The sequence below is a fragment of the Calidris pugnax genome, unplaced genomic scaffold, assembly GCF_001431845.1.
Source record: "Calidris pugnax isolate Ruff unplaced genomic scaffold, ASM143184v1 scaffold45, whole genome shotgun sequence".
NCBI classification, from domain to species: domain Eukaryota; kingdom Metazoa; phylum Chordata; class Aves; order Charadriiformes; family Scolopacidae; genus Calidris; species Calidris pugnax.
In genome coordinates this window covers 2456429-2480198 of record NW_015090764.1, presented here as the reverse complement: position 1 = coordinate 2480198, position 23770 = coordinate 2456429, and the positions used below count along the sequence as shown (strand labels likewise).

The following is a 23770-nucleotide window of genomic DNA, read 5'->3' as shown; positions in this document are numbered from 1 at the left end:
GGGGGGGGGGGAGGAGAAGGGAGGGGGGAAAGAGTTACTTGTGTTGAATTTTTTTTAACAAAGCTACAGTTCTAGAAAAGGAACTGAAATGGGTTAGATTCTGATCTCGTACAACCCCAGAAAAGCAGCTTAAAGTCATTAAGCGGCGAACATGGGAACTTATTCGTGTCAACCTCACGCACAACAAATCTGATTTGCCTCAAACTGGAGAAAACGGGAGCTTTTGGGAAGTCCCTTTGGGGGGCAGGAGCCCAACACTCATTTTCAACGGGCACTTGGTTTCCCTGAAGTAGAAGGGAAGGGAAAAATGACTTACAGGATTTGGTTTTTAAGAGAAAGGGCTGTTTTGATGAGGTACAGCTGTCGGGTAAAACAACCCCACAGAACAAACCCGAATCCATTTGCTCCTCTTTATAGACTGTAGCAAGTGCACAAAACTCCCCGCCAAAACAAGGTATTTTTTTCAAAACGATGAATTGGTAAAGAATGAAAAAAAGACCTTTTCTATAAAGGCACGTTATTTGCTGTTACCTGTAACTCTGCAAAGCCCCTAACGTTGTCAGACATTTTGCTGAGCAGGGGGTGTAAACTGAGGCAAATCACCAAGTTCAAAGCCCAAAGATTTGGAAGAGGGGGAGCGGGGGGGGGAGCTCTTGCTTCCCTCCTCTTTTCCCCAGCGCTGGGGCTGATCCCAGTCTGGCCGGCCCCAGACACCACCTTGGCTTGGTCCTGGCAGGGTGAGGGACCAGGAGAGCAAGGACCATCCTTCCTTCTGCTCAAGAACCGCTCCAGCTTCACCCAGCCCCGACAGAACCGGCACCAGTCCCAAGGGAGACCTGGCACTGCTGCCCTCGGGCCGGGCTGGGTGGCAGAGCAGGGGGGTGTCCAGCCATGGGGAACGTTCCTGCCACCTCCACTCACAAAGCCCCCTCCAGCACCGGGGCTGCCGGGTGTACCCTCACACCCTCTGCCCCCCGACACCCCCCCAAGTCACCCCCCGACCTGCCAGTGAGTGAGAGCAGGTCCCAGCCCCTCTCCGGGAGGTACGGCCGGAGGTGCCCGTGGTGTTAGACAGGGACTTCTTGCAGCCAGGAGGTGTTATTGAAGCAACAGCCCACACCAAGCGGAGAAAGGCAGAAAAGGAGAATTCGGATAATAGTGTTGATTATGTCCATGGGTTAATTTCGTGGTTTGCTTTTGCTTTTTTTTAAATGGAAGGTGATTGTCCGAGTTGCTGGTTAGGATACAACACATGGAAACATGCAAGGTGGAGCCCGTTATTGCACCAGTAGCTACAACCTACAAAGAAATACGGGAGGGGAGGGAAAAAGACACCGTGAGAGTTAGTTTTCAGTTATTTAAAGCAAGCCCTTGAGAATTACCTAGTCTAAAGCTCACACCAGAACACGGGGTTAGTGCAGTGTCTCAGAGGGTGTGGAGGTGTCTCGGGGGGGTTGACTCTGAGCAGTCTCTGGCTGCCCCAGCACCCCGGGGTGACCCGACAGTGTGCAGGGGATGGACACAGCCCAGCCGCCCGCGCTTCCGTGTCACTGAGCACTAATTCAGCTGCCAATGCTGATAATTAATGCTGACGCTTCAAGTACTTCTCCCCTATTAAATGCTTTGAGCAGAGAAGCAGTAATAATGTATGCAAATTGGCACAACCCACTGGCGGGGGTGGAGGGGGGTGTCAGTCTGTCTGCCCAGGGAACAGTAATGAGGGGAGCTCCGACAGCCGTTCTGCAGCTCCACAAGCTGTTTGGGAGTAACTCCTGGTGGAAACACTCAGCCAAAATGATCCCTTGGCAAATGGCTCTGGAATGGGGTGTTCTCCTGAGCCGAGTGCCCAAACGGGGAGCGTTACCTCTGTGAGAGGAGAAGGGGAGAGTGTGACTGCGTGGGGGCGCGGGACTGCGGGGGCTCTGCTCTGCTCCACACCATCTGCTCGGGGAGGTGAAAAGATCAAATCACCAGCAGAGTTAATGACCCAGCACAAGGGGATCTTACTACACAGAGAAATGAGGGCAGGGAAGAGCTGAACCACAGTGTTTGCATGCTCGGGGAGGTGAAAAGATCAAATCACCAGCAGAGTTAATGACCCAGCACAAGGGGATCTTACTACACAGAGAAATGAGGGCAGGGAAGAGCCAAACCATAGTGTCACGCTCAGAGCAGCACAGTCCAACACAGGACTGCAGTGCTGGAGAGCAGAGTCTCTGTAGAAAGGGAAAAATATCACCGACAGGCGGTGTGTCGTGTACGTGTAATGGAACACAACTTAAATACAATGATCTTCCTCCCATAAGGGAGCATTAGCTTAAAAAACCAGGGGGGACTGTCCCAGGTGAAGCTGGATGTCTGGGGAGAATGGCTATGGAGAAGCAGAGACTCAAGGCAGCTGGGGACAGATCTGCCCAATGAAAGCTGTGCCTGGAATCAGGCTTTTTGGCTTTAGGAGAAACAGGGAAAACAATTGTTTCTCTTAAATTAGGACCCAGGGACAGAGAAGCAGCAGCAATTACATACAGGTCCATTTTGTAGCTCAGGTTTTGTTGGTTTCCCTTTATGTTTTTATTTTTAAAAATGTGGACAGTTGAAATGACGAGGACTGAATGGTGGCTGTGACAGTGCTGGGGGTGCAGAAGGACACCCCCCCTCCCAGGGGTGTGCCACAGCCCCCACGGGCTGTAATGACCATGTGAACAACGACTGTAAGGCAGCAGTTGTAGCTTTTTGGAGTGCTGTGGTATGTGAGCATCCCTGTCTGTCAGGAAAAAACACCAGGCAGCTCTGCTTCCCAGGCAGCGGGCAGTAATTGTGCAGGTTTTGCTGATTATAATGTCCTTTTGTATAAAGACGAGGCCACGGTCTTGGGGGAGCATCCCACGTGTGAAGCTGTTACACGGGGAAATGTATCGGGGACTCGGGTGCAAATGTTGGGGAAATTGCACAAGAGACAAATGGTGACATTTTAAACCAAACCCCCAGAGAAACCCCACCCAGCAGCACACAGAGCCAGGGCAGGCGCCGGGCAAGCGCGTGGGCAGTTCCAGGAAGGGACTGAGGGAAGATGGTGAAGGGTTATGGGAAAGAAAGGGGTAGGTTAAACATCAAAAAAGGAGAAAAAAGAGAAAATAAATATTAGAGGTTCAGTAGATGAAAATAAACACGAGCAGAGCACGTGGTAAATGGGCACTGGTTGCAAATGTGTCTGATCTCCCCAGACTTTGAGAAAAAACACTGAGGTCACCAAAATGTCACCTTGTGCCCAAGAGAAGCCCTGAGCGTGTCCCTGGGCTGGCTGTGCCCGTGGGGGCCACCAGAGCTCCTGGGGTAACAGCAGTGGGGTGAGACACCCCACACAGAGCTGGTCAGGGACAGGGGGCTGGGTCTCTCAACCTTTACCTTTACACTCACCCAGTCCAAACTGGGACGAGTCATACTCTGGGCTCATCTGTCACAACAGATGACGTGGGACGTACAGTCAGGTGTTTGGGGGGACCTGTCCCAGTTCTGACAGTTTATGGATGCGTGATCTGATGAGACCTTTCTTCCCCAATTGCAGCACAGAAACTGACCTCTGACAAGGATTTACACTGACTTCTCATGATTTATCTTCCCTTGGTCCAGATCTTGACATAATTCCATCTTGGAGGTTCAGTGCAAACCCTGCTGCTCCCTCCCAGCTGTCAGTTTACAGCATCCTCAGGATTTCTACATCCCTTGACATCTCATCATTGCCTCCTTTGGTAATTTTCCCCAGAAGTCAGTTATTCTGAGTCTAATGCTGCATTTCTTTATCTGCCTCTGCAAACTAGGCACTCTCCCATAAAGAGGAGGAGGGGGTTGGATATTTTCCCCACGTGCTCCTTGAGGAACTTTGGACTCTTTCAAAATGTGACAGTTCAGTTTCAAAGGGAAACGGTGGCACATTCTTTGGTCCTTCCTGTTCTCAGTCAGTACCAGCCATTACAGGGGAAATTCTGACCACTCTGGGGTCTGTGTGTGCCCTTTCCAATACTCTTGGTAGAAACTCTCTGAAACCAGACACAGAGCTGGGTAAGTAACCTGCTGAAGGAGGGAAGTGAATGTGATAAAGTAGGAAATTAACTGTCTGAAGCACACAGGCTTCATTGCCTCATTTCCTAGTAACTAGAAAAGCAGAAGAGCTTGCTGCTGCTCCCCCACCGAGCTCTGACAGCCCCCAGGAAGGCAGAACAAAGGACAGAAACAATGCGGTAGCAAATTCCGAGCAGCATAAATGTTCTTATCAGCAGCAAATACTCACTCAGCAGATTTCCAGAAATGCCCGGGGTGGGAGAGCCGACGATTCAGTTTTGGCAGTTTTTCAAGCATCTCCATGAGGACAGTGAAGCTGGGTCTCTCGCCGAGCTCGAAGGACCAGCACGCCGAGAGAATCTCCTGCAAAGGTGTTTGTGGCTCATTATCCCCACTGAGTTCCCAGGTCTAACTGTGCAGACTGAGAAGCTGATGGGGCACTGATTTGTGTGAGCCCAGCCAGAGACAGTGGTTAATAGAGATCTTGGACATTCTTGTGATCAAGCAGTACCCTGCACACCAGTGGTGTCCACTTCTGTACAACAGTTACGGGCAGAGGCTCAGTATCTAACCAGGTGTCCTGTTCTAATCTGTTCTCTCTCCTGCCCTTTATCTTTACAGTTATAATATGAGTAGAATAAATCTCTTCTTTAAGCAGCTCCCTCTTTTCCTGGTAAATAGCTATATGGAAGGATTCCTGCAGCTGAGGTACTTACATTGACTTCTTTCCCCAGACTAACAGTTGCAAGGACTTGTTTCACTCCTTCCCCGCTGCCGATCTGCCAGATGAGAGCCTCCGCCGGCTGGCTCTTGAAAGGCCATTCTCTGGCTTGGAGCTCATACCACACAGTCCTGCAACATCAACGGACAAGTCAAGCCTTTGCCTGCTCTTAAGAGAAAGATACAAACCCTGACACCGTTCCAGTTTCTCCAGAAAAGCTCCAGGAGGTGTATAAACCTCTGCAGCAAATCCCTCCCACCCCACACACCCAGAATTTTGTAGTAGGTGAGAAAAAGCATCCCAGGCAGAACCCTGAGGCTGTGAGAAGGGAAGCACTGACTCAGGCTCAGGTCTGTGACAGATCTCATTAGTAAGCTCCTGTGGTACTCTGTGTGTTGCTCTTACCCAAAGGCATAGATATCTGCAGCTTTGGAGAAAGGCAGCTTGTCTTCATCCTTCCCAGGGGCCATCTCACGAACGATTTCGGGGGCCAGGTAGCACAACCAGTCGTGAGGCAGCTTCAACTCATTCTCCCTCCTGAGTTCAAAGGAAAGAAATGGGACTGAAACCCTACTGCTTGAACCGAGCAGCAGCACGTGGACCATATCTCTGCTTCACCCAATGCTTTGACTTCATTCACTCAAATGTTTTCGCTGACATTTGCTTTCAAATTTCCTTGCCATATTAAGAACTACAGAGGTGACAGCCTGACTCCCCAGCTCATTCCTGGGCTGACAGCACTCTGCTCTGTGTTCTGAGTCTCACTCCACACATAACTTCCTAGCAATGTGCTATGGGAACAGTAGAAAGAACTCTTTTTAAAAAAAAATTTGTGTATTCCCAAAACATGCGTATGTCCTAAAGGGATCACACTCCCCACTTGTACTGCGTCACACATCAAAACCTTTCCCTCTTTGATCATTATTTAGCATTCTACAAGTGGACCAAGCGTTGAAACCTCCACTTACCTTCCTTCCTGCACCACGCCTGAAATTCCAAATAATCCAAAGTCAGTGATCACAACTTTCCCGTTGTCATAGAAAACGTTCTTGGATTTCAGATCCTTATGAACAATCCCCTTCGCGTGGAGATACCCCATGCCCTGGGAGACACATGCAGGGATTTAGGCTTTGTTTTATTATTTACAAGCCTCCACCTCTGGGCATGCTTTGCTTGCTAATGCACATTTACTCTCATTACTCCAGCATAAATGATTAATTGTTAATTAGACCCAGCAGCTCTCTGACTGACGCAGGGAGGGTGCAAGGGAGCAGATCTTAGTTCAGTGCTCAACTTGGGAATTGCTTTCCAGGCTCTGCACGGTGGGGCTGCAGGAAGGGTGCTCTTAGTTGAAGCATTAAGTGTCCGTGGACTTGGCAACCCTGAACCAGTCTGTACGTGTAAGAACCACAAACAACTGACAGGGTTTGCTCACTAAATTCACAGGATATTTCTGCCAGAAAAGAGAACAGCAGCTTTAGAAATGCTTCTTCAGTGAGAAATACTGAAAGCAAGCACAGAAAATGCTGCACAAATCTGGGAGAAAACACCATTTACTACTACATTAACTCAGCTGCAGTTACTAATAAAGAGACTGGGAAGGAAACCTGTCCCACAGACCCCTCTTCATTGTCACCTTGATCCAAATTCTCCCTCCCCAGCCCCTCACTGACATGCAAAAACTCTATTTCTCTCCATACAGCCCCTTACCTTACTGCCCACCAAATCAGCACTTTTCAGCCAGATCTGAGCATCTCCTGCTGCACCTCCCTGTTGGGCTGCTGCGACCCACACAGCCCCTCCCCAGCCCTGAGCCTCCCAGCTCCCGCCGAGGTGCTGCCCAGAAAGTGGGTGTCTCTGGCAGCACAGGGTCCCCTCACCTTAATGATCTCCTGCGCTATCTGCCGCGTTTTGTTAATGTCCAGGGAGACCTTGTGGTCCCTCACGAACGAGTGAAGCGTCCTTCCTTTGCAGAAGCTACAGGAAAGAGGAACAACCATCCTTAAAAAGGTCTTTTAAAATATTGGAGGGAAATAAGAATGTAATACTGGATGTATAACTGGTTTTCTTATCACGTTGACAGTATCCCAGCCCTTTTCCACTGCTGGGAAATGGCATTTTGAAGTCGAGCTACACACGTACCTATTGTTAAATCATGCTCAACAATATGCAACAAATATGGATATATCAAAAACAATCCTAAGATGCCATATCCGTACCTGGTAATGATTGCTAAGTGAGGAGGGTTCATGCAGGCTCCCATGAAAAGTACCACGTTCTCGTGCCGCGTCTGTCTGTAGTTCATCACCTCCTTCTTGAAGAGCTTGAGATGGTCCTGGTTGTTCCCGTCTATCTCCAGGAGCCTGATGGCCACCTCCCCGTGCCATTTCCCCTTGTAAACCTTCCCCCACCGCCCTTGGCCGATAGGATCCCCCAGTTCAATCTGTTCAAAGGGGATGTCCCACTCTTGCAGGTAGACGCTGGTCTGGCTTGGTTTGCGATAAATCATCCCTTGCAAGTGTGGCCGCCTGTTTGGCAAATCTTCCACCTCATCCTCATCATCTTCAGGTTCTGATTTATTAGTCTCTCGTTCTTCCACCTGTTCACAGAAAGAGATGGGAAACACACGCTGAGAGTCCCACCTGAGGGGCAGAAGGAGCAGAGGCTGCTCGGGGAGAAGGTCAGGGGCTGGATGTACACATTGCCTACAGCTCTAGAAATAGCCCTCAGAGGACAAAGTCATCTTAGAAGGCTATAGAAGGTCATATTTCTGTATGTCAGAGCACTCAGGTGAAGATAAGAAAGGCTTTATCCCGTATCATATTTCTGTATGTCAGAGCACTCAGGTGAAGATACAGATACTCCCGTACAGAGTTACATTTGTAGAACCAGCACTAACATGGAGGCACTCAGCATCTCTCAGGATTTGGCCTTCAGTGTGGGGCAAAATGCTAGAGGCCATTCTGAAAGGAAGGGTCAAGACCCTCTTTGTCCTTTAAATTAATGTGGATACAGGGTTTTTTCGAGATTACTAAAATCATCCTGTTAGAAGTGCTCCAAAAATCAACAAACTTGATCCAAAATCCAGTAATTTCTGCTGAAATCATTGATTCTGTCTCTATTGGTGTCCTCATCCCTGCAGAAACCCATTTCAGTGGTCATCCTCCAAGCTGAACCATGCTTAGGGACTGCCAAAATCATGGGCTCTTCAGACCAGGTCTGGAAAGTCTCTCCTACACAAAACATGAGGCCACGCTCACCGTTGCAGGATCTGCCCTGAGCTAACCTGACACTGGTGGCACCGACACCTCCATTACTTGCAGGTTTGAGGTTGGCACAGCATTTAGACCTGGGAACTCCAGCAGCAGCCTGAGCTCCTGTAATGTAAAATCAGCTGCGCCAGAGCCAGCCAGAAGTTTGAAAAATATAATCTTAGCCTTATCAGAAAAAGTGAAATATTGTATATTGCAAGTACGTAATTGTTTCAGCCTCACTACAGAAACCCTGACTTTGCAGTTGTGATCTCAGCAGTATCACAGCTCAGTGGAGCTGAGGGCAGGCACAGCCAGTCTGCGCTGGACCCCAAGGCCAAAACCTTTACATCGCAGTTTCAACATGATATTTCTGATTGTACAAAAGGGCAAACCAGAAAACCTACCTCTGCTTCACATCCAACTCCATCTGCCTCTGGCTGTTGATCAGCACTAACGAGAGAAGACAGGTTTACAGTGAAAACAATGCTTGCACACAGAGCTGTGTCAGGAAAGTGGGCTGGTACACAGGCCACTGGGGGAGTGGGAAGAGCAAATGAAGAGCAGATCTTGGTAATATTAAAGTAGGTCAGAGAAAAATACAATTACTGCTCCACTTAACAGAGAAGGACTTTCTAACCTTACTTTGGCAAATGAGGGACAATGACTCTGCGGTGATTTCCAGTGACTAAGTGGTAGGAGTTGGCTGTCCCAGTGTGTTCCAGTAACAGATACTCTGCTCCTGCTGGACACCAGCAGTGGGGCAGCACTGGGGAGTGTGGGCAGCGCAGGCTGGAATCTTCTGCATGCCCTGCTATTTGGGTCCTTAAAAAGATATTTGCTTGCAGCTGAATGTGCCGTGCTCTTTTAATTGTAAAACTCCCTGACTCCTATTTCATCAGCCCTTTCTGCTCCCGGGGGTGCACACGGATCCATAACTAGATGTTAAGGGCATGGACATACTGGCCCATCTAAAGTAAATATCATATTCAGCTTTACAAACCTGGGCACACCAGTACCACCCTTGCTGACTCCTGTGAGTTCTAAGGTGACACATTCAGTTTTGGTCATAATGTAGCACTTTCAGACTGATCTGAAGCTTATCAGGTAAACACCAGGCAAGTAAGAGACTTTAAACTGTACTCACTTAGTGTCTGCGGCTGGTTCTGGAGGTTGTGCTGTTTGTGCAGGGCTGGGAATTTCTGGGAAAGTAGAAACATTTATGAAACATACTTTACACTTCAATCTCTTAAAGATTGGAAGTTTTCACATTGCAACAGTGATTATTTGCTTCTTAGTGCGGAATTATAAACTAAACTCAACTCCAGACAGTATGATTTATACTTCTATTCACTTAAAACTACGCTCATCTTTCCTGGTACTCACACGCCTGTACATTGACTGAGCCCATTCACCTACTTATCCGTAACGAGTACATAAATCACCTCACTACCTCTTATTAGGAGAGAGAGGCCTGAATTATGTATTGAGATAAGAGAAAGTTTGAATTGTTTAGGTACTTTTTTTTTTAAAAAGCAGAATTATTGCTCTTGGGCAGCATGCAGAAGTTTACAAACAAGTTACTTTTTGGCAGCAGAAGCTGGTTAGTAGATTTAAAACAATCAACTCACCTGGGAAGATAAATTGTTGTCTATGTTGAATGTAGTAGGCAGCTTTTTTTTAAATTGGTTTTAAAAAAAAAAAAAAAAAAAAACAGCAAAAAAAATTACCAGGAGAAAAAAAAAAACAAAGACAAACAAGTTAGAGGATCATCAGTAAGAGCCCTGTGTGCATTCAATGAATTAGTCCCAACTCACTGCTGGGGAACAGATTAGTAGATGATCAGCCTGCGGGAGGGGTGAATCTCAGCACATGCATTTCTGGCAGACTACAAGAGAGGACAGTTCTCAACTGAAAGCTGGTACCAGGGAGCAAACTGGGTGGAGGGAAAGCACCGTGGTCAGTGGCACAAGGGAGTTTAGAGAACCCAGGATGCTACAAGGCAGGGCCACGAAAAGGCTTGTGCTTTGATGCCTCTCATGTCTGCAGCTTCTCAGAGATGCTCCCAGAGAAGCTGAAGCTTGTGAGCTATCTGCAAGCATATTTTTTTAATTTCAGTGAATTTGAGCAGTATGTCCTAATACAAAGTAGTTGCAGTAGAATTCTTGTATCAAACTGGCTCTGCTTCTGCTCCTTTTGAGCAGGCTCAAATAGCAACTTCCACTCCAGAGCACAAGCTCGAGGCAAAGTACAGCCACGCTGAAGGCGAGAGGTAGCAGCTACTGAGCAGGAATTACATTTATGCTCACTGTGTAAATCTTTGCCCTTGTCAGAGATTTTTGCCTCTATCTACTGACCATTTGGGTTCTTAACCTGTGTGTAGGGTAAATAATTCTCCACCACACATGTATGTCAATGGTTTAAAAATGAGTGTTGATCGTTGCTTATCTTCTGGAAGACCCTACTTTGGAAAGTAATTCACTCCAGCTCTCATTTTCACGTTTAGTAATCAACTTACTCATGACTTAAAGCCACTGGTGACCAAACATAGAAGGCAGCATGCATTTTACAATACAATGAGAAAAGGGAGAGGAAAGAATATATATTTTTTTTTAGTCCTTTTCAAAAAAAAGAAAATAGAAATCTTTTAAGAAAGGTGCCCTCATTCCTCAATAATCTGTCTCCTGCACAGGTATCTTGATACCACTTGAAAAATGTTAAGAACAGGCCAGTTTCTTTTATCAGGTAACAAGATACACCTTCACACCTTAAGACACAACCATGTGTTCAGAAACCTGCAGCTCCCTACGAAGTCCTGGTCAGTCTCTGCTCAGCAGAGGCCCTTCTGGTCTGGGCAGAGAGAGGGCTCCTGAGAGGGAGGAGTTTACCTGGGAAGTTGAACCGTGCGTCCCTCTGGCCCATGGGGGACGGGTTCGGGGGCGGCGTCGCACTGGGGGGGTTGGAAGACTGGAAAGGTGCTGGGGAAGACGGGGTAGAGGAGGTTGTAGAAGAAGGATTACTGCTAGAGTCCAGGTGATTTATTGCTGGTGGATGGTCCTGCAGAGCAAGGAAAGTCACTCGTAAGAAAACAATTTAAAAAAAGGAAGAATTTCCCTCGGTGTTCACGACTGGCCTCAGCTCACAGCATACTTTTTCGAAGTGGCAGCAGGAACTGTGCACAACCCATGTTTTACAAGGAGAAAATGTCACATATCAAAGTTCTCCTTGCAAAGCCAAAGCTCAAGGTGCCATTCCTGCTCCAACCAGCAAGGTGCTGCTGCCACCTCTCCTGGCTGTAGCCCCTCAGTGACTTACGGACACAGGACCCCCGTCAGTCACCACCTACCTTTTTAGTTAGTGCTTTGGGAAGAGTTCCAAACTGGGGTTCTGTTGGTCTGTCCACTGGGTTATTGATATCAGAAGGGACAGACTCTGTTCTTCTTATTTTTGCTACTGAAAAACAGGTTGGAGAAGGGAGAAAAAAATCTTTAATCAGACTTTTTATTCTTGTGATACCATCAATTACATTGAAATGCCAAGAACTGGTAGAAAATTACTTACTGGGAAGGAAGGATATTCTACAGGCAGGTGCCTCTTTAGTACACTTGTTGTGACATTTTAATCTGAAAGAGAAACATTACATGTTAAATAGCAACTTGTTCTTTCCCAAAAAGCCTATCCTTAATTTGTAATTCTTATGCTAACATCAGAGGGAATTCTGGAATGCTCCAGGCCCCAGAGCAGCACTCATATGAGGAATGCTATTATGGGTGTCATTAGGCTAATGAAAGCCATATATATATGTATCTTAGCATCTGACTTATTTTTAATATAGTTACCTTCACTGACTATTATCCTGGGACTGAGGAGGACTAAAATCTCAGCATTCTGGACTAACAACCCAGACAAAGAAGCAAAAACTAAAATCCTCACTGTTATTTAGGTATCCAGCTCCCACCACAAGATTTGCCTGTGTCCAGGCAGGAAGCCTGTGGCAGGGACATAAATCCAGTGTATCTGTGTGTCAGATACGCTGCCAACCCAAGTGTAAGCTGTGCCCAAGCCTCCCTGTGCCCGTTGAGAAGCTGACTGAAAAGTGATGCTGCTGGTAAGAGCACATCACGTCAAGAGACACTTGTCACTGCAAACTTCAGTGAATCAAAGTTGTGACAAAGATCCTGGCTGTGTGCTCACCTGCAGTACTTACACTTCACCCCGAACATCATGCTTTTCTGACAGACTTGGCAAATCTGAGATAACCAAGACTTTGTAGAGAACCTAAGTGGAGACAAGAGAGGAAAAACGATGCTAACTGGTGTCTAAAGGAAAATTAACATTTGTAGGCAGTCACAGACAGGCTGTACTCCTTTAGCCCTCTCTGAAAAGCACAAGTGGCAGTGTGGAAAAGACACATCAGTGGTATCTTAAAAATAAATTTGGCTGAAATACATAGTTAAGGTTGAACTTGGCAAATGAGGCCCCCAACCCAACTCCAAACCCATCCCAGAGCCATCCCTGCCACAAACACCCCGAACAGGACACGTCCTGCTCTGCCCCGTGTGGGTGCCCTTGGTGGCCCCCTGTTCCTCACCTGTGTGTCACCGCTAAGCCGAAGTCTCTTCGTACCGTCTGAGGGGACCCTTGGGAGAGTTCTGATGGAGAACAAAAGGATGGTTTAGGGAAGCATCAGTCACAAGCAGTGCTCACTGCTCTAGGTCTGGTCTAGTTATCTGGTAAGTCCAAAAAGGGAGACCTAGGCTTCAAAACACCAGCCCAGCACTCCAGTGGTTGTATCACATCACTTCCTAAGAACTCCCCAATATTGGTGTATTTCCCAAATTAAATCTATAGCCATATTGCAAATCTGGTGAAACCTCAAATCTGCAGGCATCGACACAGCTGCAAGGCTGGACACTGTCACTGCTAACAGAAGCCAGTCTCTTTCTGTGACCCTAGATGGCACCAGATTCGTTTTTATCATTATTCCAAGTGAACTTTTAAAGGCATCTGTGGTCCTCAGCACTGGAACAATTCCTTGCTTTTCCAAGGAAAATTGCTGATCTAGTGTGGCCACCCAAATGCAGTCATCTGCATTAAACATAATACAACAGTTAAGATGGCTAAATCCTTACTGAAGAGTCCTAACAAATTTTGGAACTGAATGGCACTTAAAAGAGCTGACAGTATAGATTTTAAAAAGGACAATATGACTATATTGTAAAAGGACAATATGGACCATAAAAGCACCAGAGATACTTGGCAATGAGTATCTGAAGATACTAAATGGTTAGATACGAGGTTATTTCCAGGACCAAAAGGCACCAGTAAGACCTCTCCGAAATCACAGACAAGCAATTCCAACCCCCTTGCTTTAATCCTTTAAACATCAGTATTCATTTTCCTTGATTTTGCCATCTGATGAAATACCAGGTACAAAAATGACCAAGTGAACATCCTGCAGTTCTCCAGCTGGCCCAGGGTCTGTTCAAGTGAACAGAAACTCGGGGACAGAAGGCCCTAGGGAGGATCTCCTGAGGTTGCACAGGGATGATCAACAGATAGTGGACAAGGACAGGTTCTCTCTCAGCAATGAAACGAAGCCCCATAAAAGTCTCTTACCGAACCTAGAGAGAAAAAAAAAAATAAATAAAAAATCTTTTTTAGACATTGATACTCATGTGACAGGATACACACTTTAATAGAGCAGAAACTCCTTCCTGCAGCGTTTGATGTCAGGTTTACAAACATTTCTGGTTTCGCACGGGCTCCCGAGGTCACTGCACAGCCAGGATTTCCCTGCCTACAAATGGCAGTCTCTGCTGTGTACAGCCCAGCTCTGGTCTGGGAGGGAGGGGTACGGGAGTGCTCCCGAATTTTGGCTTCAGACAAGAAGTGCTAAGGAGGCTGGCAGGCTCCGGGGAGGGGCCACATTCTGCACTTCTACCAGACTTAATCAATAGAACCTGAATGACAGGAGATCCAGCTTCTTACCACTGGATTTCAAAACAAAGCCACAGGTGCTGACTTGCTGCATTTGGAGGTTTAGCAATCTGCAGGTTTCAGTATATACTTTGTGTGCACTCACAGTGTGGGTGCCCTTTGGTATCAACAGGGGGACCCGTGGAGAAGGAGATATTTCATGCTTACTTTATTGGAGGAACTTCATCTATCCTGTTTCCCAGCTGTGATTCATGGGACTTGCTCCGCGTGAGGGTTGGGAAGTTGGGTAGCAGCTGAAAAACCTTCCGGCAAGGGGGAGGAGGAGTCCGTGGCGGCTTAAACTTATGCCGCCTCTTGGCCTGAGGAGTGGTGGGGGGAGTGATGGTGATGCTGTGAGGAGTCCTTGGCGTCAGCCTTCCACTGTGTGCAAAAGGGTCCAGGAGGTTTTCTGCATAGATAGAAGGTCCGTGACTCGAGGTGAGAGCGTCTGAAGATGGGATGGTGGACACGGAGACGGAGCGTGGCTGCTGGCTGCTGCCCCTGGGGAGGTGCAGGGCCGAGGGGCTCCAGGCGGGCGCAGAGGAGCAGGGGGACTCGGGGTTGGTCGGGCTGTTCTCCCGCCGTGCCTCAGACAGGTTCATCAGCACGTCGTCTTTTAGCTCCCCACCTGTGCATCAACCACAGCAACGTGAGGGATTGATCCAAATACATAATACACCATGCTGCTTTAGGCTATAAAGTGTTTTTTCCCCCTGCTTTGCACCCAGCCAAGGGGCACGCCTCGCTCCTCCTCCCCTGACACCCGTCTGAGACATCAGGTAAAGTAACCTTTAAAACAAGAATGGCAGTAACTCCCCTTCTTCCCTGTCTGTAGCTGTGTGTATCAAAAGCTAAAATGAGGTCCCGTGTTCTAAGCTGGGCTGTTAACAGATTGGGGCCCTATCGAAGAATGTGGGTTATAGAAACCGACATGAAACAGACACCCCAGTCCCTCTGGATGGCCCATGTGGATTTAGCACCAAGCTCATTTCCTGGCAGCCTGTCTGCTTTTAGGCTGGTCTTTGGTAAAAAGAGGACACTATTTTATATTAGCCAACAGAACTGCTAAAAATAAGAGGGTTCCAGGAGCTCCTGATACTGATTTGGCCACTTTTCTCTCTCTCCGGCACGTAACCAGTGTCTGGAACTCACCTGGCACCTGGAGCTCAATCCCAGCACTCAGCACAGAGCTGCTGTGTTTGATCAGTCTGTATAAGACAGAGCTGCAGCAGGACAGACAGATGGACATCCTGGTGGATCGCCCAGCGCTGCCTCTACAATGGTTCAGAACAAGCCAGTACAGCTTGTAGACCAATTCTGGGCATACATGGGGTAAAAAAGGTACAAAGGCCTGCAGGCAGCAAAGCAGGTAGGATAAATTCAGAGGCTTAATTCATCAGGATAACTCTCTGTCTTAATTTTAAGTATGTCCTTAATTACTTGAATCAAGGTGAAAAGTCAGAGCCTCAGGCCCTGATGTCCTGGTTGACCTGAAGAGAGATGATATATCTGGATTTTTTAAAAATGTCACTTCTTTATAATAATTGAATACCTTGATTCTGAACAATGGCTGGTTTGCCACAGTATGGATGGAAAATATTTAACAGCCCAGGACAAGAAAGATTAGAAAAAAGGAAATACAGAACTGAGCTGTTTGCTGACTTTTCCATTAACTAATCTTTATGATTTGCTAATGGTATGAAGTGTCATAACACCAACAGGAAACATCCCCTTCCAGTGACAGATTGAAAAGGGCTACACAGAAAGATGTGATGCAGGTTAGTAGCAGTGTGCTGTGAGAAACACCCTCAGACAGACAGATTTCACAGTGCCTTGGAAAGGCTGGGGAAGGTGACAGTGAAACAGCACTCTGGGAATCCTGAGTTTGACTCATCGCAAATAACTTGGTCAGATCCAGGCTGAAAACACGCATTTCTGATTACACAGTACCTTTCTTTCCATAATTTAAAGGTAAATCAGGGTTCTTTCTAGCTCTTGAATGTGCTTTGGCACTTGGCTAATGATTCTGTCAATTCCAGCAGTGAAAGAAAGACAGCAGAAGGCAAGTGGTTTTAAAGAGAATCGATTGGCACCCCACAAGCCATGCAGGGATACAGGGGTGTCTGTGCAGTGTCACAGCAATGGTTTTCTCTTCCAAAGCATTGAGCTGAACAATACTCAGCCAAATAGAATCACACCTTCTCTCTCAACTAGCAGTGTCTGGGGAGGGGATTACCTACAAGAAATGTGGTTGTATCTGTTAGGTCAAGGATACGTGCACTGAATGATGGAGGATCCATTGCAGCATTAGCCACAATTCTGGACAGAGACAGAATAAGGATATAGTCTGCTGAGTAGGAGAGGATACTTCTATATACATTTATTTCCATTCATTTATTTGACATGCTGTCAAAACCAATTCCAATCCACAGCTCTAGATGGGTTTGATGACTGCAACTTCACGTACACCCAAGAGCCATAACCTGGCACACAGAATATACCCAGAGACACTCTCTAGAGGTTTTTGCAGATTGTCCCATATGAAAGGAAGCAGGATGGGGGCTGGATTGCCGAGAAATTCCCTAGAACAATAAGGCAGTTCTGTACCTGATTCAGTCGCCTTCCGTAAGCAGCTCAGTGCCCCATTGAGCCTGGAGCACTCCTCATCTCTGGCCCCACACCTCTTCATTGTCTCCTTCACCTTTGACTCATTCATTTCTAGTAAGGCATCTAAGGTTAGCTCCTCTGGTATTCTCTGCAGAAAAACAAGACGACACAGATTTATTTTTAATATACATATATAAATAAGACTGCCACTTGTTATTCTGATGTACTTTAAATAGTGCTACTGCCTCACTGCCTGCTCTGACTCACCATTCACTCCCTTTGGGAGAGCATCTCTCTCAGGGGTCACTGAGTCAGTGGTGACCATGGGCAGGTCTCACCAGCTGCTCTCCCTCCTCCCCACACCACCAGGGACCAGGTGGATGGCCAAGTGTGCTCTGTGTCACTAAGATGTTACGGTATTAAGTTAGGATTAGAGGTGATTTAAATATTCCTCTCCTCTTGTGGAAAGTTTTCACTCAGTATTTTTGAAGAGCTACTAATGAAAGCTTAACTTTTTCATTAAAAATAGCAGTCAGCAACAAAACAGGCCTAAAACCTGAAAAAATGTCAGATAAAGGTGTTTGGCTTTTCAGTAGGGAAGTGAAAAGTAAAAGCAGTGAGGAAAATGACTTATTTTATTAAACAAAAGTAAGTGTTTTGACAAAGAGATAACAACCTCCTCCTCAGGCAATTTTTCCTTCATTAGAGAACCAACCTTATCCATATCTTGCTTGGAAAGATATTTCTGCAGAATTCCTTGTACAACTTAATACACCAAAGCCCCCAAGGTGATAAGGTTTAAATCAGGCAGGCACAAAAGACACAAGAGACTGGAAAGCATGAAATGATCTGGTATTTCCTGACACAGAATTGAGCTGTGCTGCCTCTCTCCTCCCCCATTCAAATGTTTCCAGGGTAAGTCTGCAGCAATTGTGGTTAATAAACAAAACCAGGATATTTAGCCCAGATACCCAGGAATTTCCCTGAAAGTTTTGCTTAAACAAACCTCTCTGCTGCCTACCCTCACAATGAGATCACAAATTTCACAATTTGGCCTCTTTCCTAAAGTTCCTACTCCTGGAATCAAACTATATAAAAGGGTATCAACTTCTATGGTCGGGGGAAACTCCAAAGTGTGGCTCACTGCTTGGAGAAACAAAAAGCTTGAAATCCTCTGGATTCTTAAACCCTGCTTCCAACTATAGATCAAATTTTAATGTTGTTGGACGTCCTTTATCAACCACATCTTTCTTAATCCAGACTCGTGCCTTGGAGATCTGACATGACTTTTAGCTGTGACAGGGTCAGAAAGAGCCCCAACCTTTGGAGCTTTGTAGGTGGTAACACAAAGAGTAAATGACATAGTTTTCATTTTTAGTAACTGTTGCATGGAGCAAATGAAAAAAAAAATAATTAAGCAAGGGCAGAAGTCTAAGAAATGCATCCTGCATCTTGTGTCAGGTGCCCTGAACCAGATGAACACAGAAGAGGCGAGGATGTAAACGTGCAGTAAGCCCAAAGCAGGGCCACAGCAGAGCCAGAGTTCAATCAAGTCTGGGTAAGTTTCTTGTTCTTCTGTAATTACTATTAGCAGAATAACAAAAGCACAGATATCCCACCGGACATTGGGATTGATTGATTTTTGATTATTGATTTCTTTGCACACCTGCACCACCAAGGTGCAAGAGTCAGACTGGCCCAAAGGCTTGTTCCTGAGGACTTCCACTTGGGTAAAACGCAGGAAGCACAGAGGGTCCAGCAAAAATCCACTCTCCTGGGACTCCTCACCTGAGACTACACCCCAAAGGGCAAAAAATCCCAGCAGTTCAGGTCATCTGAGCTGAAATTGAAATGGGTTTCCACAGCTCAAATTCTCCAGCATGAAGCCAGTACAGGTTTGCTCACAGATTCCCAGCCGAACTGGGCTGACACCAACAGGATTGAACCAAGACTTTCTTATTTGTTTCTTATATATTATTTATATCTTAGTTCTTTCCCCAGCACCCCCTGAATTCCTCTGCCCCGTGCTCGGGCGGGCAGCCCACAGAAGCATCTTTGTCTGGTGGGATGACAGGGGGGGTCTGCGCCGCAGCGACCCGAGCAGCTCCCCCAGGGCCGTGAGCGAGGGCAGAGCCCGGAGCCGGTGACAGCCTGGCACGGGATGGGCTTCCCCACGGCCACGGGTGCCCCTCTGCTCCGGGGCAGGGACAGTAACGCTTCCCCGTTAAGTATCAGCAAAAGCCAATGTTTTACAAAAACATTTATCTCATTCCATGCTTCTACACGGCCTTAGAGTAAGCAGGATTACAGCAATGTCATTCTTGAATTATCTTGAAGCATTTCCTCACCCCCACCACTCCCCACTAAGAAAACAACCCAGATTACGCAGCCAGTGTTTCAGGCAGCAGCGTCATTCCCCATCCCAGTATAAACTACCAGTCACGTTACCCAGTATCACCTCACTTCCCGAGCCTCCCCACAGCACCAGTGTAACCAGTAACTTATTAGAGCTATTAGTAAGTCAATCAGTAAAGTAGAATAGACTAGGATTTCCTTGGGAAAGCAAAGCTTTTCCACCTCAGCCAGTGCCATAGCTTTGAATGGCCAGTGCAAGCAGCTGAGATGCAGGGCCAGCTGGGACAGGACTGGTCACAGATCAGGAAACTCAGTAAAGCAAATCCCAATAAAGTAATTTAAAAAAAAACTCAAAACACAGATGCTAGAAAAAAAAGAGCTTTTGTTTTTCAAAGATCAAACCTCCGTAACCAGGAATCCCCAGCTTTCACTTTTAATTTTCAAGCCTTCACAGTGGCAGAGAAAAGCCTTGAAAATAATTTTTTTAGAAATTTCAAAGCATTCCAAACTATGGAGCTTTTTAGAAGCGCCAGGGCATTTTTTCCTTTGTCTCTTTCACTTGGAGGACACAACCCCTGCCGAGGGCCTGTGCACCCCTAAACTGGCTGGTTTCACTTCCTGCAGCAAGTCTGAGCTCTGCTGCCCCACGCGTGGCTGCCCTGAGGAGCTGTGGTGAAAAGCTGTCCTGCTCGACACGAGGCCCAAGTGAGCAGCAAAGGGCAGCCCCAGCCCTGCCCTGCACCCTTGGCTCCGCGTCCCCAGCCCCGGCCCACGCAGCCACACGAGCCTGTCCCTCTCCTGGGGCTGCACGTAAAGTCCCGTCTACTCTTTTGCTCAACAGTTTAATTTTAGAAAGACAGGACAGCAAGTTGTAGGAAAGTATAAGTACAGAAAAGGAGATTATATTTAACCAATCCCAATGACCTTGAGCTGGGAGAGCTCAGACTTTCTGAACCTGCTGCCAGCCCCCAGGACACGCGACAAAAGAAATAAGCCTTAAAAGGGGGGAAGGAGGGGAAGTAAGAGGCTTTCTTTAAACAGCCACTCATGTGCTGCACATATGTGGTGGCTTAATATAAAACTGGTCAACCTGATCCCTGCACGATTGGCCTGATACGGTTTAGCCCTGCGTTAGCCCCCCAGCCAATGTGACAATGATGAAGGTCACAAGTTCAAGATGGCTCTTAAAACAGGTTCAGTTGCTGCAGATGCTCTGGCTCAGCTGTTGGCTTGGGGGGAAGAATGTCCCTGAGAAGTGCCCTGACGGTGTCCATCTCAGTGAAGCATGTTGTGGGGTCCCAGCCCCTCGGGGCAAGTGCAATTCTGGGCCTTGCAAAGAAGTTACTCCCCATCTTCAGCACCGACGGTGAGAAATGTGGGTCCAGGAGTCCTCTCTCAATCTGCTTCCTCACGGGCGCTGTGGCTTCTACAAAAATACAGCTTTAAAAAATGCAGCTTAAAGCTTCGCAACGGGGCCGAGCTAAGAACCATCTCCCTGGGCACACCTTACCCTCAGAATGACAGGAGAGGCTGCAAGACACTCAGATACTGCTCTAATAATACTGCTCTAATAATAAGGTAAAATTAAAAAAAAAAAGAAAAAGCAGGAGGAGACAGAACCTGCTTTCAATCTTTCAGCACCTCAAAACTGCCAGTAAAATCTAGAGCCTTACTCACCACACACGTTGCTCAGCAGAAGTTGGGCTAAAAAGCCCAAACCAGGAAATTATCCCTCTCTGCAAAAGGGTAGAGGACCTAGAAAGCCCTCGTGCTTATCAGACACAGACTGTGCACATGTGGTTAGAAAGAGAGAAAAGTAAACCACGGTGTATGCAAGAAGCCAGCCAAAGGTTAGTCTCAATTAGTGAGGGTGAAGAGTTCACTGTAGTGTAAGATGGTCTTTAATCTTGTCTGGTGTCCAATTTAAATCCCTGAAACATGGCAAAAATGCTGGTATCTAACACAGTAGATGGGTTATTTTTGGTAAAGATTCCTCCCTGCAGATAAGCCTCCGAAGCTAATGCTGCTGCTAGTGCTGCAAAATTGGTCTGACCGGCTCCTCAACCCAGGAGACACGGCTCCTCCTGTAAAGCTGGACAGTTGTCAAGGCCCCAGATGACTCCTCTTAAATCAATACATTCCCTCACCCATCGCCCTCCCGTCAGCAGCATATGCTAGAAGAGAAAGCCCATTACATAAGGTGCTTAAATTCCCACTGATAGCCCTAAGCAAAGCACGTAAGGATGCTCCTAAGAACATCTTGTACCTGCTGGTTGTTATTTCGCTCTGGTTTTCTGGTGTCCAGTGAAGAAAGTACTGAGAAAGTGTGGTATTATTAAATTTGTGGGGATTTTATGGGCCTACTGGAAAGCCTCTCCCATGAAATTTCCAGCTTGCCTTACGCTGTGAGCATACAGGCTGTGGTTTCACACAGCATCTCCCTCTTCTCTGTTCCACCTCACGCCGCAGGCGAGGCGGAGAGGAGCTGACAGGTTCAGGGCATTCCCAGCAGTTTGCTCTTTGGGGACAGGGTTGCTGCTGTCACTGCTTTTCCGTGAGAGGCAGCAGTTGAGCGTTTCACTGCAGATCCTGAGGGGCAGCGTGAGCCTCCTGCCATGAACCATTGGCAGTGAACAGGGCTGCGAGGGGCAGGGAACCCTGGCAACTGCAGAGAGTATTTTCCAAGAGCTGTTTACAGCTGGAACGTGGGATGGAGTTTTGGATCCAGGAAGCCTGCAGGACAGAGTTCATTTGCATAGACACAATTAGCACATTGAGGATCTCTGCTATCTAGCAGTTCAGTCCCAGCTTCTGCTGCCAGAGCCATGGAAATCCCCAGGAACCGGCCAAAGTCCTCACAGTCTGTCCACGCAGATACGGTGACAGAAAAAGATGAGAGGATGCAGCTGTGGAAACCTGATAGGCTTGGGCAGAGCTGCTGCTGCTCCCCCAACCCAAGGGGGGATGCACACACGTGAACCCACACTGTTCCTCCAACAGCTGACCAGCACGGTCACTACAAGCTGGATCACAGTCAGTGCGAGTCCATCTGCCGAGGTCTCACAGGATCAACCCTACATCAGTCCCTCAACTCCACAGGCCTTTACAGGGGCAGCAGGAGACCCTGAACAGCCAATTCCCACCCAAGGCATGAGCCTGTCCTGCTCCACTCTCTGGTGTGCCCTGCTCCCGGCTGCTTACAAGGCATTTGGTCTTTGGCATAAATGCTATATGGAGAAGGAGACAAGTTTCACAAGCAAAGAGGAGTTGCTAGGAAAAAACATATGCATTGGGAATCAAATACAGTCCCCAAAGTGGAAGAGCTGTAATCCAGACCCAAGCACAGGATTTCATCTGCTCCCACCAGTCTCCCTGGTGGCCAGGTCCTGTCTCCAGCCAGCCATTGTGGGGGCAGGCTCTGCCCCTCCTTGCCCACCACAGTTATCTGCTCTAAAAACAGCTTCCCAGACTTGATTGACTGGAACCCCTGCCTCCCGGGGAGCAGGGCTGGTTCGGGCACGTCTCAGAAGATGATAAGGAGATTACTGTGTTCTTAAGTTACTTTTTAAGGGGGTGACAAGTTACGTGTGGGAACAAATATAATAGTGACGTTTCTGGGAAGAACAACGGTAAAGACAGAATTTTTTTTTTGTGCTAAAGAAAATAAGCCAATAGAGACTTTTTAATCTTTTTTTTTTCAGTAGACATGCCCTAAACCCAAAACCTAGTGAATAGCTCTGTGAGACTTCTTCCATCAGCCTAAGAGCAGGGACAGAGCTCTGTTCACATCCTCCTTCATCCCCCCTGTCAATTCTTGACTCCAACTTCCAAGGGAAGCGGAACAATCCAGATCAGTGTATTTTTCTGGATCCATTTTCAGAGCAACTTTTACCCCTACAAATCTTACACAGAGCTTCTGTCTGTAGGGTTCCTTGTCCTGCCTTTTCTAGTTCTCAGTTAAAGTATCTCTTTTCCCACGCTCAATCCACCATATTTAACCATTTACATATCATTTTTGGTATTAAACTAGGTGCATTTTTGGTATTAAACAGTGCTAATCTATCTCTAGGACTCCTAGCCAAAACCAAGGACTCCAGTATTTCCTAGAAAAACACTTAAAAAGAGAGTTAGAGAACAATATTAACCCAGCTCCAAGGCAGAGCCTGCTCCACACTAGCCACCGTTTTCTACGATAAAAATCTGTCTGGCAACTGATTAGAGGAACAATAACAAAGAAGCAGAAATAGCACAAGTTGGGGTGGGGGTTCAAAGTTTCCCAGTTTCCTTACCCCTCAGAATTGTGTATTCACAGAGAGCAAACAGGATCACAGGCTGGAAGCCCGTATCCACCACCTACCTCCAAGGCTGCGAGGTCCACACAGAACAGCCCCTTCCCTCTGGGCAGCGTGACCGGCTGACTCTTATCCATGTTCACAGGAGTTTTAGCTGTTGCCCAACGCCATAAACACTGCATTGTTAGTACTATAATCTCTTCCAGAACTAAAGGATTTTACAAGCAGTCATTATTCTTGTTTTAAATATAGGTTTTCAAAGAAATAAAGGAGCCCGACAACGGGACAGCAATTATAACAGCAAGAGCTTTCAAGCTTCACAATGTCTAGACCAAGTCACTGAGCAAAAATAGTCTTTGCTCTGGACTAGAGGAGTCAGCAGATATTCTAAATTGGAGCCGGTGCTCTATTTCTGATAGGAGAGCCTGGGAGCTTCTGTGCTTCCCCTCACGGCAGCTTTATTTGGGAGAGGACTGGGGGGGGGAGAGAGGGGAGGGGAGGAGAGA

General features: G+C 47.1%; 1 protein-coding gene across 6 annotated transcripts in view; it reads right to left on the bottom strand.

The window, feature by feature from the left end:
* The window catches only part of KSR1 (kinase suppressor of ras 1), a 71762-nt gene that overhangs the window by 11940 nt on the left and 36052 nt on the right, over window positions 1–23770 (bottom strand). The window contains exons 1-18 of one of the 6 annotated variants that reach the window (XM_014965821.1): window positions 23330–23652; window positions 16618–16765; window positions 14179–14638; window positions 13651–13655; window positions 12623–12683; window positions 12226–12309; window positions 11593–11654; window positions 11378–11484; window positions 10920–11088; window positions 9663–9704; window positions 9179–9233; window positions 8439–8484; window positions 7000–7379; window positions 6661–6757; window positions 5749–5882; window positions 5186–5317; window positions 4776–4911; window positions 4289–4422 (exon numbers count right to left, since the gene is read on the bottom strand). In XM_014965821.1, coding sequence (XP_014821307.1) covers window positions 4289–4422; window positions 4776–4911; window positions 5186–5317; window positions 5749–5882; window positions 6661–6757; window positions 7000–7379; window positions 8439–8484; window positions 9179–9233; window positions 9663–9704; window positions 10920–11088; window positions 11378–11484; window positions 11593–11654; window positions 12226–12309; window positions 12623–12683; window positions 13651–13655; window positions 14179–14638; window positions 16618–16765; window positions 23330–23446 — 2369 coding nt within the window. In that variant the 5' untranslated portion in view covers window positions 23447–23652. Of the gene's footprint in view, window positions 1–1016; window positions 1300–4284; window positions 4423–4775; window positions 4912–5185; window positions 5318–5748; window positions 5883–6660; window positions 6758–6999; window positions 7380–8438; window positions 8485–9178; window positions 9234–9662; window positions 9705–10919; window positions 11089–11377; window positions 11485–11592; window positions 11655–12225; window positions 12310–12622; window positions 12684–13650; window positions 13656–14178; window positions 14639–16617; window positions 16766–23329; window positions 23653–23770 lie in introns of those variants that run through there. The other 5 variants (XM_014965672.1, XM_014965417.1, XM_014965509.1 and 2 more) reach the window with 5 other exon arrangements.